The sequence below is a fragment of the Podarcis pityusensis genome (assembly GCF_964106645.2).
Source record: "Podarcis pityusensis genome assembly, chromosome: 2".
NCBI lineage: Eukaryota > Metazoa > Chordata > Lepidosauria > Squamata > Lacertidae > Podarcis > Podarcis pityusensis.
In genome coordinates this window covers 72,402,905-72,415,672 of record NC_138029.1, presented here as the reverse complement: position 1 = coordinate 72,415,672, position 12,768 = coordinate 72,402,905, and the positions used below count along the sequence as shown (strand labels likewise).

Below are 12,768 nucleotides of genomic sequence, written 5' to 3'. Positions count from 1 at the left end.
ATCATTGATCAGAATCACAAGTGCCAGAGTTCTTTCCACATTTTACAAACCATTTCCCAGTAGTCAGCCATAATAACTAGTTTAGCCCCATCACATGCGTTTTGCTAAAGGACTTTTAGATAATAATAGTAACAACTATTATTATTATTATTATTATTATTATTATTATTATTATTTCCTTTGAGTCCTTCCATTGCAAACAAACCAAATTGCAATAATACCCCCCCTTTGTCTTGTTATTTTAATGTTGTGCAACACAATCCTATGCATGTTTGCTTGGAAGCAAGTAGGAACTTCTGGGGTCCTTTGGGAGGAAGGGCAGTGGTATCAATTTAATACATAGTATTCTGTGGGATTCACTTCAATTGTTCACATGCATAGATTTAGGGCAGAAACACCTACATAGCCTTTCCTTCTAAGAAACAGTTCTGCCGCGCCCCAAACCTGGGATGCAAAGAGACACCTTGCTTAGGTACACAGCCTGATCAATAATGGATGTGCTGTTCTTGGTTGTCCCCTGCAGGCCAGGTAGAATCAGAGCTGCTACATACCTACAGCAGAGTAGATCCATTTGATGTGCTGATCCTGTGTGTGCGGGTAGCTGTGCTGACTGCTGTGACACTGACGGTACCCATTGTTCTCTTCCCGGTGAGTCTCCTTTTCATCAAATCGTGTGTGCCTGTGGTTTCCTACACCACATACCAGAAACCAGTCTAATTGTCTACTGTCCCCTTTTTAGACTGCCTGCCCATCCTTGTCTGTAATTGGTAACTGAACTGATCAAATAGTTTACTCCAGAAATGTACAGTGCCGGCTGTGGCTGAAAGCAGGAATCATAGGATCACTGCAGAGTTAGAAAGGGCAGCAAGCAATCTAAGCATCTGTAGAAAACCAAGGGAGAGGGAAAAGAGCATTAATGATTGCTGTGGTGTCTCACGATTGCTGTGGGTGGAACCCAAGTATCAGTTTATATCTTACCACAGTGACATGTTTGTTGCTAGGGATCCAGAGAACCTTGGCACCATCTGCACATTTAGCCCTTTGTATGAAGCAGGGCCCTGTGACTTGGTCCAAATTTAACCACAAAAGTAAAGATCTGAATAGATCAGCTCCGCCTACCTGGATGCTGCTTAACACAACAAGCTAAACTCAAAAGGGAGGGATCTGCAGAACAAGTTCCCAACAGCAACCACAATGCTGGGATAAAAGTATTTTTCCTCTGGAGCACCCCACCACCACCACCGAACATCAGTGTTGCTGCAGCTTTCCTGGTGGGGTTGTAGCACTGCAGCAGTGAGGTCAGGGCTGTGTGGATGCACTGATGTAGCCAATCTGGTGGTTCTGCTGGTGCATCCACACAGCGCTGACAGCCACCCTGCCCTAACACAAGCTAGGTAAGCTGCAGCAACACCGATGGTGGAAGGTTGGCATAACCCCATTAAATAGGCCACTACTGCTAGCTTCCATTTAAGTCAAGGCTGTTGGTGGTTGGTTGGGTAGTGGATTGAATTGGCTGGGGTATGGACAGAAGCAACCAGAGCCCACCAAAATGCAGGTCACAAAAAGGCATTGGAGTCCAAAATCAGAAGAGATCACGTTTATGCCCAGTGGAGCGAGGGGACAAATGGGGAATATGGTGTCAATGCAGGCCTAAGTTCTTGTGCAGGCCTAAGAATCGTGAATTATTCCTTAAGAATGGAGTCTGACCATACCTCCCTCCACTCTCCAGGTACGCCGGGCAATTCAGCAGATGCTATTTCAAGACAAGGAATTCAGCTGGATTCGGCACACGATAATTGCTGTCATACTGCTGACTTCTATCAACTTGCTTGTCATTTTTGCTCCTTCCATCCTGGGCATCTTTGGACTGATTGGTGAGTCCCGCTTTCAAGGGTTCTCTTTTTCCTAACCTCAATCTCTTTGTTTGCCATTGCCACACTCTACCTGCACCTTCCCCTTGGGTGAACCGTGCAAATATGACTTATAATAATACAATAATATAAATTTTGGAAGTTTTAGGAAAAACTGTTGGAGAGGAGATATGTGTCTTGTGTCCTGAGCAGATCACTTTCGTTCCTTGTGGTTCCTGCGTTCTGGTAGCCTTTAACAAAGAGAGATTAGGGAAGTTTAAAAAGCTGGATACGAGCACTGCATGGATTGCCCTTGCACACTAATACTGTACAGCCAAATGGGAGCTCACTTTTGTCTGTCTTTAAATTATCCTACTTGCTATTGGGTCATGGTATTCCCATGATACACTTTGGGCCACAGAAAGGAAGATAGATGAGCTGGTTCTTTGGTCGAAAGAGACCAATTCATACCCTGGAGGAAAGCAGAGAGCTCTTTCAGCTCTTCTTCCTGTCTCCACTGTGGCTAAGCTTCAGAGCACATGAGGAAAACATAAAATCCTTCATGTAGAAAAAGTGACTTTCTCATAACCAATTCCAATATCGTAATTTTTACTTCCCTGTAAAACGGAGTTGCACTCTGACTTGGACTGTGTTCACAGCATTTAAAGCACACCCGCATGGCTTCCCCCAGAGAATCCTGGGAATTGTAATTTACCCTCGCAGAGCTACATACTTTCCCAGCATTCTTTGGGGGAAGCCATGGGCTTTAAATGTATGCTGTGCATTTGTTGTGGGTATTGGTTTACGGGTAGTACTCCACAGAAGGGCAGTTTTTACACAAAAATCACCCCTCCGATACAGCTCTGATGCTGGAAAAGCAATCCAGTCTTCACAGTGATGAAATAAACTCTTGAGTCAGGATGATGATAGAGACTACTTGGGGGAGAATAATTCCTCTCTGCTGCCTTGAGAACATGGATGCAACTCCACATCTCTGGTCTCCCATTCTGCTGCCCAAAGGCCCCGTTTTCCCAAGGATCAAGGCTACCGCCAGCAACCTGTTTGTTTGCAGTGTGATTTCAAAGGACTTAATTTTTTTCATTCCCAGCTCCCCAACCACTGTTTGAGGAGAGAAAGAAAACACCATTCCTAAGGCAGGAAATCAATAGCTTGTCTGGCCTCTGCCAGGGATGTGGGGCAAGGCCAGGGGCCCGTCAGCACAGCTTGTTTTCTTTCTCCTAGGAAAAACAAGTGGCGAAGGGTGGGTGGATAGCTTAGTGTTCTCCCTTTCTGGAGGGGTGTGTGTGTGTGTGTGTGTGTGTGTGTGATTGTCACTAGAATTTCTTCTCTTCTGGTCTCTTCCAGGTGCCACGTCGGCCCCCTGCCTGATATTCATCTTCCCAGCAATATTCTACATCCGGATCATGCCCAAGGACAAGGAGCCCACGAAATCCCCTCCCAAGATCCTGGTACGTACTGTTTAGGAACCCAGCTTGGCCTATAGACCTTTGGGGGTGTCTATAAAGGAATGGGGTGTGCTGCTGGTTGTGTGAGGTGTGGGCCTCCTGCCCAATGGGCCCTCCTATCTTAGACTGTCCACATGAGGACATCGCCCTGCCGGCACTGCTGTTCTTGATCTGTCCTCTCAGTGAAGGCAGTTGTGGGGATGCTTCTCATCTGGGGAGCTGCTAATTGCTCATGACACCAATAATCTTTTCATCAATCAAGAACGCAAGTCAGGGGTTCAGAGACAATCAGATACTATCATAATTCTGACCGCAGTAACCTCGAGTTCATAGTTTGTAAAGTCAGGAGCACAGAAAATCAGTTGGGCCATCCTTGCAGATATACCTCCATCAGGTTCCCTCTCACCTCTTAACAGGAGAAAAATTATGGCTATTTTATATGACCATAAGGCTTTCTCACCTGGGAAGAGATCAATAACTCTAGCTTTGGAAAGCAAAGTTTTTGTCATTGTAAACATTATCAGAGCGATGTACAAGGTTGTGAAGGTTATAACTTGTTGTAGATGAGGGATGACCAACTGCAAGGATCACTCTGTCCTACAGACAGCGGCCTGGAAGCTAGGGACAAATTTGGCTGCACAAGACACACTCTTTAAGTAAAGCTGGCGCTATGTAGCAGCCAGGGTTTCATAGTGTGGAAGTGCATGCTCTTGGCATGCTTGGCGGCTTCATAGATAAAACCCAGGTAAGAAGCAAAACATTGAATTCTTGGATATATATTCTCTCGTGCGGCTTCAGGAGACACTTTCTTTCATGACCAGAAAGTCTGCCTGTGCTTTTACTGAACCAAAAATGGGCAGGATTGCCAGGAACCACTTAAAATTCCTTTGAGAGCCAAATGTGGCCTGTGAGTTACGAGCTGGCTATCCTTGATCTAGGTGATGGGGAGGTTAGAGGAGCAGGGCTGAAGACCCAGGCCAAAAAGCCCCTTTCCTTTTCTGTGAGTGACCCTCCTTTTCTCCCCCCCGCAGGCAGCCCTCTTTGCATGCCTTGGCGTGCTCTTCATGATCATGAGCCTCAGCTTCATCATCATCGACTGGGCATCGGGTGGCGGGAAGAGCGGAGGCAGTCACTAGACAAGGCCCGGACCCTCACAACTGTGGATCAACGCCTTGGGAAACTCGGCCAGCTTTGATACATTTCCTGCTCCCCTACCTCTGCTAGTACTGTGCCGTAATTTAGTCCACAGCTCTGCTCTGAGCCAAGGGGGCGCTGTTCCGTTACTCAGTTCCTACACGCGACCCCATTGAGCCAGGGGGGCTGCTGCTGGCTAGACCAAGCCGGAAACCAGTTCCTAAACTTTTTGAGCATTTGTTTTAATCTCACTGTCTGGGATGGGCCAGACCAACAGCGCTTGAGGAACAGGCAAATGAGGGAAATAGGCCAATCCAGAGGGGTGGGAGGGTTGCTGTGGGATGTCTGTCCTTATATGTCCAGTATGTCTAGCCCAGCCTGAGGCAACTGGAGAGTCAAGGGCAGGAACAGGAGGAAATTGGGGGAGGGGACTGTGGCTAAAGAGCCTGAGAGTAGAGCTTTGGCCTGAGGTTCACCACTGACAAGGGAACTGGAGCCAGGCCTTCCTACAGAATTACGGTACTGGGGCCACAAATTGGAAGTAAATGCTTTCAGACAGGGAGAGAGGGGCAGAATGTTTCTGTTTGGTTTTTAAAGTCTTAATAGCCTCAGCCCCCACCAGCCACAGGGCTTTTGTCCCTCTCAGAAGTTGCTTCCTGAGCCCTTGTTGTTCCTTGGTGGGGGAAGTGGGAGTTCTTCCCTCAGACTTGGTCCTGTTCCCTCTGCTAGGGTGTGAGCCTTACGATGAGCCTCATGATCAACGCTCCTCTCTCAGGGCAAGGGGATGCTCAGGGCAGAGGTCACGGAGGCCTTGCTCTCTCCCATCTTTGTGCAGCTACCTGTACCACACAAAACACATGCAAACAAGTATGACCTCATTGCCATCGCTAAGGTGGCCACAGGTCTTGGAACTGACTGGCTGGCGGATGGGAAGCAATTTGGAGATGTCGGCCTTTCTGAACTGTCGGTTGGGGTGCAGGTTTACGCTGGCTTTCCTTAGCGCATACCTGAGCTTTGCTTAGGGAGGTGAAGCAGAGATGGTTGGCATTTTGGGCAAACGGTTAGCTGTGAACAACAGAGCTCTTCCTCCTTCATACAAGGTGGGATGGGAAGCAAGCCTGTGTCAGCGATATCAAACCCCTGTTTCTGTCTCCTCATTCCATTAGGTAAAGGCAAGAAGTCATCACATTGGGTGGAATTCAATGTTGTGCGATGATGAACGTTCCGCCTGCTCAAATACTTTTGGCTTGCAGGGTGAAATGATCCCCTCTCTCCTCCCCACACGTGCCGTTTCAGGGCTTCTCCCGAACCTCCCCTCCAGTCAGTTTCAGGGGGGCGAATCCCAGTTGCGCAAGTAGAAGTCCTTGCACAGGACTTCTGCAGATGGGGCTCCCTAAGTGAATCCCACCCAATGTCTTTTAAGACAGTACGGCATTGAGGCCTCTCTGAGGTTCCTGTGTCCTGAAAGGGTCCACCGCCTGAGGCAATGGAAATGGATCTGTCCATCCTAGAGACTGGTCCCTCCCCACTAACACATCACAGTGGCCTCTCTTCCTATCTGCCAGCAGTTGCTTGAACATGTTGGGAAGTGTAGCCCTGCCACCAAGCTGGTCCGCCAGCATAACTGGTCACTAGGACTTGATTGCTGCTAATTTCGGTAGGCTAGGAGAATTTGCATTCATTTTGTTTTGTACATACTGATGTTGCTTTTCCTCCAATTTGTAGCAGGCATGAGATTCCAATGGAATTGTATTTATATAGCTGCTTTCCCGAATTGGCAAGGATTTGCCCTCCATTGAGTCCCTGCTTTTCCTTCAGTGTAATTTATGTACGATCAGATAGGCATTCAGTGTTCCCCATGAACTAGGATATGAGGCCTTGTGTAATAGCAGATCAGGAGGAACAAATGGATCTTCCTCATCTTTACTCTCTGATCTTGTCGTTGTCATATTTTATATATATCTAGGAGAAAATATTCATCATGGCTTCTTCCTAAATCAGAGGTGGCCTCCCAAATATGCACTTGTTTGAAATGCTCTGAAATCTTTCATACCTCATCTTACTGTAGTCAGCCTGGGCCTCGCAAGCTCAGAAGAAAAAGGAGGAAAAAAGCCGCTGAGAACATATCAAAAGCAGCAGAAGGCCACCTGAGAAGGCCACTTGAGAAGGGAAACTCAAAAGAGTCCAGTAGTTGCCAACGGGGTAGTCATTTGTCCCATAGGGAGCTGCCTTACACCAGGTCCTTCTAGCCTAGCGAAGCCTACTCCCCAGATGCGAGCCAGTGGCTCTCCTGGGGTTGTTGGACTCCATCAGCCCCAGCCAGCATGGCCAATGGTCAAGTTTGGTGGGAGCTGTAGCCCAACATCATCAGGAAAGTCACATGTTCCCTGTCCCTCTTTTACTCTTGACTGCCCTCCAGGGTCTTCAGCAGAAATCTTTCCTGTCACCTGGTCCTTTTAACTATAGATGTGAAGGGTTGCACTTGGCCAGGGGGGTTGCACTTGGTTCTTTCTGTATGCCAAGCACAGGCTCAGTCATTCAGCCACAGACAGGGGCCTTCAGCTGCCACCCGTGTGTAAGGGGAAATGTAGGGTTGATGGGGTCAAAGCAGTGACCCCAACAATGGGTAAAGAGCAGTGCTCTTTACCACCAGTGGGTGTCCTATTGACTTTGCTGATGGTCACGTGTGAGAAATGACCAGGTTGGAAATAACAACTCCAGGTCTAAGTTGGAAAGCAAACCTCCGGAACTGGGAGTATTGCATCTAAGGAAAAGCATATCCCTGTATCTGACCCCCTGGTCCAGTCTTCTAGTGAGTAACACTTGTAGGTCTGCATTTCATGTAGGGTGGGAGACTTTTCAACCCACCTCTGCATTTATATGGCTTTGGCAGCAGCTCAGAGTGTAAAAATTAGCAGAAAGCTTTTCAAAGCCTGGAGGTATGAGTAGGTCATTGTTTAATATCAAGCCCCTGTTGAAGGCTTGGGCTGTAATCTTAACCCTCACTTACCTGGGAGTAAGCCCCATTGAATTCAATAGGACATGATTAGAAATGTGCTGTAAACTACGGTGGCAGGTTGAAAAATTGAAAACCACGTCTCCCCCCTGGAACACAGGGAACAGTGGACTTCTTTGCTGTGAAGGATTGACTGCTGTCAATAGCTTAGGAAATAAAGGAGTACTTGGACCGGGGTGATGAATACTGGGCCGTTCAGAAGTGGCTGAAGTACAACTCCCATAATCCCTGACTGTTGGCCATTCTGACTGCCAGGGCTGATGGGAGCTGGAGTCCAACAAGGAACATTGGTTCCCCACCCCTGAAATATAAGATTCATGTGTAATTTGGGGCAAGGAGTTAATGGAGACCTGAAGAGGAGGTTGTGTGTAGAATGAGTGACACAAGTCAAAGGGTAGCATGTAGGACTTCATGGAGCTGAGCTCATTCCAGAATGAGAAAACCATGGGAGACTGTATGGTAAAATTCAGCATCTCTGAAATGCTGTCATGCTCCTATAGCTTGAAGTCTTCCAAGGTAGGAGAATTCAGTGGAGCATTTCTTCCCATTTAATTAATATCTGGTGTGCAGCCCTCCCACTAGGGAATGAAATCTGAAATATGTAATTGGTTCTTTCTTGAGAAGCACAGGATTATGGGGCTAGTTATTTAATAGCAAGAACCTTTGGTTGTACTAGGGCGGTAGTTTTCACAGAGGAAGCCCAAGAAGCTTCTGAGGAACTTTGGTGTCCCCACCAGCACTGAATAATATATTTTCTTTCCATTTATATCATAATTTATTTCCAATTGACCTTTTCCAATTGTTATTATGCAGTGGGAAGCTGATGACACTTGTAAAAAATTTCCCCGCTTTTCTCCCATAATATTGAGGAACCTTTCCCAGACCTTTCATCATTCATCTGACGAAAGTAGATCCACTGAGTTGTGCAGGAAAGCGAAACAGCTTTTTCTTCGTAAAAGGGGGCAGGTGCTGAGTAAGTGAAATGAACAAGCATCTTCCATAGGACCCTGTGACTGGCACACCAAAACAAAAACATTTGGATACTTCAAAGTGCACTTTCCCTTATGAATAACAAAAGCGTATTTCTGGACTTGGAGGTAATAGCCCTGTAAACTTTCCATTATGTTACGCGGCCAGCACCAAATGCTGGTACCTTCAGTATTTCAGAAGCTATTGTGTACCAACAAAATGGCTCGCATTTGATCCATATTGGAGCAAGAAAAGGCATTCTAGGAGCCATCATGAGTACATTTTCAGAATGCATGTGCTCTCTTAATAGGTATGAATTCAATACTCACTAACAACTTTGATTACACAAGTGCTATAACTATTAAATAGGTACAGGTGCAGCCTGGCCTTCCAGCTATTCAGCATCCTGGCCAGGTGACTCTCCCTCCTATCCGTCGTACGTCTGATAAGAAGCAGAGTCATCAGGTGAGCTGATATAATGAACCAGCATATATTCCTGGAAATAAAATCTCAGGCAGGAAAGGAGATGCCTACAATCCTGGAGTTCCTGAGATGAAAAACACTGGATCCCTGCTCTTACCATCCCTATGGTACTCACTTCTGCATTCACAGATGGGCGGCTTTGCTCTGCCCATTCACATGGCACTCCTGACCATGCACGGCAGCATCCCGTGTAGGTTCTGTGCAGGAAAGGGGAAGCATCAGGGCCTCTCATTTTCCACGTGCAGTGAAATTTGGTGTGCAAAACAGCCATTTTGTGAATGCAGCATACCTGCTGTTTGTACAACTAGATTGCAGGGTGGTACAGCTGTTTATAACAATATTTTTTAAATGTAGCGTTTGGCCAGTTTATGAGATACATGTTGAAGCAGTCTGTAAGCTACTGCCACCATCTGACGTTCCATTCAGGGTGCTGGGCAGTAGCAGACACAACACCATGAAGATACTCTGCCCCCTGCCGTTGTTTGCAATTGTTGCTGCTTCCAGTAATTTGCACCTTAAAAGGCTGCTGTAGTTTTACTCTTGATTCCCCCCCATAGCACCTAGTACACATTCTTTTACATGAATTGTGCAGGAGGGAAGACATTTAAATAGTCTGAGGAATGTAGCTAAGGAAGTCACACCTCTGCCAATGAATGACTGCAGGTACTAGTGGTAGAAATGAACTGCTTTTGCACAACCCTGATACCCATTGGATGCTGTCCAATCTCCATTGAACCCATCCCTAGGCAAGTTCCATTGAACTTAATGGCAGTTGCCTAGAACCACTTCCCCATTTAGAAAATAGCAGACACAACATAACATTCTGCATTGGTGCAGTGTTATTTGGGGGGGAGTGGGGGAGCCAATTGATGTAATCTGCCATCCTAAACCATTGTTATTGAAGTAAATTTCCTTTAAATGAATGAGACTTACTTTCAAGTAAATGGTTTTGGGAATCTGGGCTGAAAAAGAGTGAAAATAATCATTCCCTCTATTCATTTGCATAAGATGAGCTAGCCTCCAATAATCTTACAATCCTTCCCCATTGTTATATCTGCTGTCTTCTTTGCTCGATATCCCCTCTTGCCAAAAGCCATAAGGAAAGATTCTTCTTTTCCTTTACTAATAAAATGCACCTTATGAAGTTCAGCACTCAGATGGGGTGGGGAGTGGGGAGTACAGGGCTAGGAAGCAAAACCAAGATGAATATTTTTGCAGCACTGGTGTTACAAAAATAATTTTAAAGTCCACAAGTAATTATTTCTAGGGTTTAATAAATATAATGGACATAAATAAGAGACACGTATTTTTGTACTGGGATGGTGGCTGGTCAATTTGCTTTTTATAAATACTGTATATAAGAGTAGATCTTTTTTAATGTATTTGTTGTTGCACTCAGTAACTCTGTATAGTGTATATATTTTATGTCCTCAGCAATGAGGGACTGGATACAAGAAGACCTGCCTGAGCTATGGGGAAAACTTACTGCCTTCTGTGAAATTCAGGGTAATTGGGCTGTTTCTGCAGCCTGGTGTTCAGCTGGAAGAGAAATGGAGAGAGGAGAACACATTTGCCGATAAAAGTTTGGTTTGGGTTATTAAAAATTATCTCACTGGCCCTAGCACGTGGGAGATCATTTGAGACCTTTCGGCTTATTTCAGGAAGTTAATATCAACCAAGGACTTGATCCAAAACTCAGCTACATTGCACTGGTGCTTATCGAACCGCTACCATGGGCGACCGAGCCCAACCAAACCCAAAACACACATTCGCTGCAGAAACCGCATGGCTCACAGACCACAACATACAACCACCGGAGGTGCTTGCAGTGAGTGAGAGTAATCACAAGAGATCTCACGGGCTTGTGCAGGCTGTGAGCTCTTTGTGCCGGCAGTCACCGCAAAGTTGTACTGCCTTTGGGTCACAACCTCTGGCCTCTTAAGGCTAAACTGCTACATGGCCATGCCTTTCAATGCAAGGGTGTTGGTTTGTTTTTTAACAAATACCCAGCATGGAGGGAGGGGAGGAGGCTTTAACCATCTCCCCCCCCCCCCCCCGTGAGTCTAATCTGGGTTGCACGTGTAATTTGCAGATTTTAAAAGCTGCTGAAGCCAATGGGAGCTTTCCCCACCCCTCAATGCGAATTGAAACACAGGAGGTTTGACATGGATCAGGACCACAAGGAGAGGGGGTAAGTGGGTGAGAAGGCTTCCTTACCCACATTACTAGGATCCTGACCAGGAACCTGTCCCCAAAGCTGGCAATTTGCATTAAGAAACACACAGATACATCTGCATTTAAACACGCAGCTTTGTAGCTAAAGTAATGTGTAGTTGGGCCCCAAGAAGCAGGGATGTGTGAGAGAAAGGTCCCTGTGGCTCACAGCCCAGGCTCCAAGGCAGGAGAGAAGGTAAAATCAGCACAGTGAACATGTGGCTTGTCAGGTGCAACCTAAAATATTACCTTCCTGGTCCTCTTTTACCCCTTAGGCTTAGAGCAGGTTAACAACCCTTTTAATATTTATTTATTTTCTGTAACGTTGGCTGCAGGCTAGAGAGCTGTATCATCCACTTGCTGCACCCAGATGCCGTCTTGGTTGTTTGGGGTGCCTGGCCTGATAGATGATAACTGGGTCTGAGTGGGGTGGTGGGGACATAGAAGTTGAACAAATAAGTGCCCAAGGGGCCATGGTGTTGATGGAAAGCAATTGTGCATCATTTCAGGACCAGCTTTGAGCAAGCTTCTCCTCTTTCCTGTTCTTTTCCATGAGGGCACCCTAGTGGGTGACAACTGTCTACCCTTCCTGTTTCCAAACTACAGGCAGGCTGTGCTGCCTAGCTCAAGGCAGGTCAGGTGTCCGTGTCTCCTCCAAACTTTTGTAAGGGAACTCAGCTGGATGTATCATAGGAAGGAATTCTGGAGAAGGAAGTTTTATTACTTTGGGTTTTTCCCACCCCTTCGTGTAGGACCCTTCCCCTTTCCCCAAGGGATTCAGGGTGGGGGTGGGGAGGGGTATATGTGCATGAATCCTGCTCTGTCCGAAATTCCGTCCTGTTTGTTGTCGTGCCCCAAGTCAATCTCTGGAAAGAAGGGAGGAGTCTTGTCTGGAGGAGTTCCTATTTCTGTAACATGTACTAGGGGTCAGTTTTAAATTATATGCTGAAATTAGATCTATATTTGGAAAAGAAAGAAATCTTTTTAAAATAACAATAAAGAAAATGTGAAACTTCACCCAGCACTATGCCTACGTCTCTCTCTCTCTCTCTCTCTCTCTCTCTCTCTCTCTCTCTCTGTGTGTGTGTGTGTGTTTAAGACTGAAAATCCAAGATTTGCAAGCCAGACTGAAATTGGCCAAATGTCGAACAAGGCTTGCTTCTTGGTAACTCTAATTAAGATTGCTGCCAAAACTTCATTGCTGGATCCCTGTAATAAAATTTCTAGCAAGCTTTTCTCTCTCTGCCATAGAGCGTGTACTTCAGTTAATTTATATTCAAACAAAGTTGCATTGCACCTCAATAAAAAAATCAGAAAGTTAGGTTGATTCGAGGAACTAAACAAAAATATCAAAAAGTACTTAACATCACACGTGTCTAAACAACTGGTATCACTGTTACTGTGAACTATGTTTAGCTAGGAGAAGTGTCTGTGCCCAGGCATTGTTATCTTAGGGTTGTGTCCAAAGTAGAGCCTAGTAAATCCATGCATGAGCAGAACAACTGGACTTCCACCGTGTGCCTCCCCTGCTAAATCTGTGCTGTGGGTTCTCCCAACCCTTCAGAGCTGTTTTAGGGACAGGCTATGGGGAAAGTCCCACTGCACAAGCCGAAGTCATTCTGGTCACACTATTATT

General features: G+C 46.1%; 1 protein-coding gene across 4 annotated transcripts in view; it reads left to right on the top strand.

The window, feature by feature from the left end:
* SLC38A3 (solute carrier family 38 member 3) overlaps nt 1-12,149 on the top strand; it is a 166,688-nt gene extending 154,539 nt beyond the window's left edge. For all 4 annotated transcript variants that reach the window (XM_080996453.1, XM_080996451.1, XM_080996452.1 and 1 more), the window contains 4 exons: nt 524-648; nt 1,730-1,874; nt 3,216-3,319; nt 4,348-12,149. In XM_080996453.1, coding sequence (XP_080852579.1) covers nt 524-648; nt 1,730-1,874; nt 3,216-3,319; nt 4,348-4,452 — 479 coding nt within the window. In that variant the 3' untranslated portion in view covers nt 4,453-12,149. The remainder of the gene's footprint in view (nt 1-523; nt 649-1,729; nt 1,875-3,215; nt 3,320-4,347) is intronic.
* The last annotated feature ends 619 nt before the right edge of the window (nt 12,150-12,768 follow it).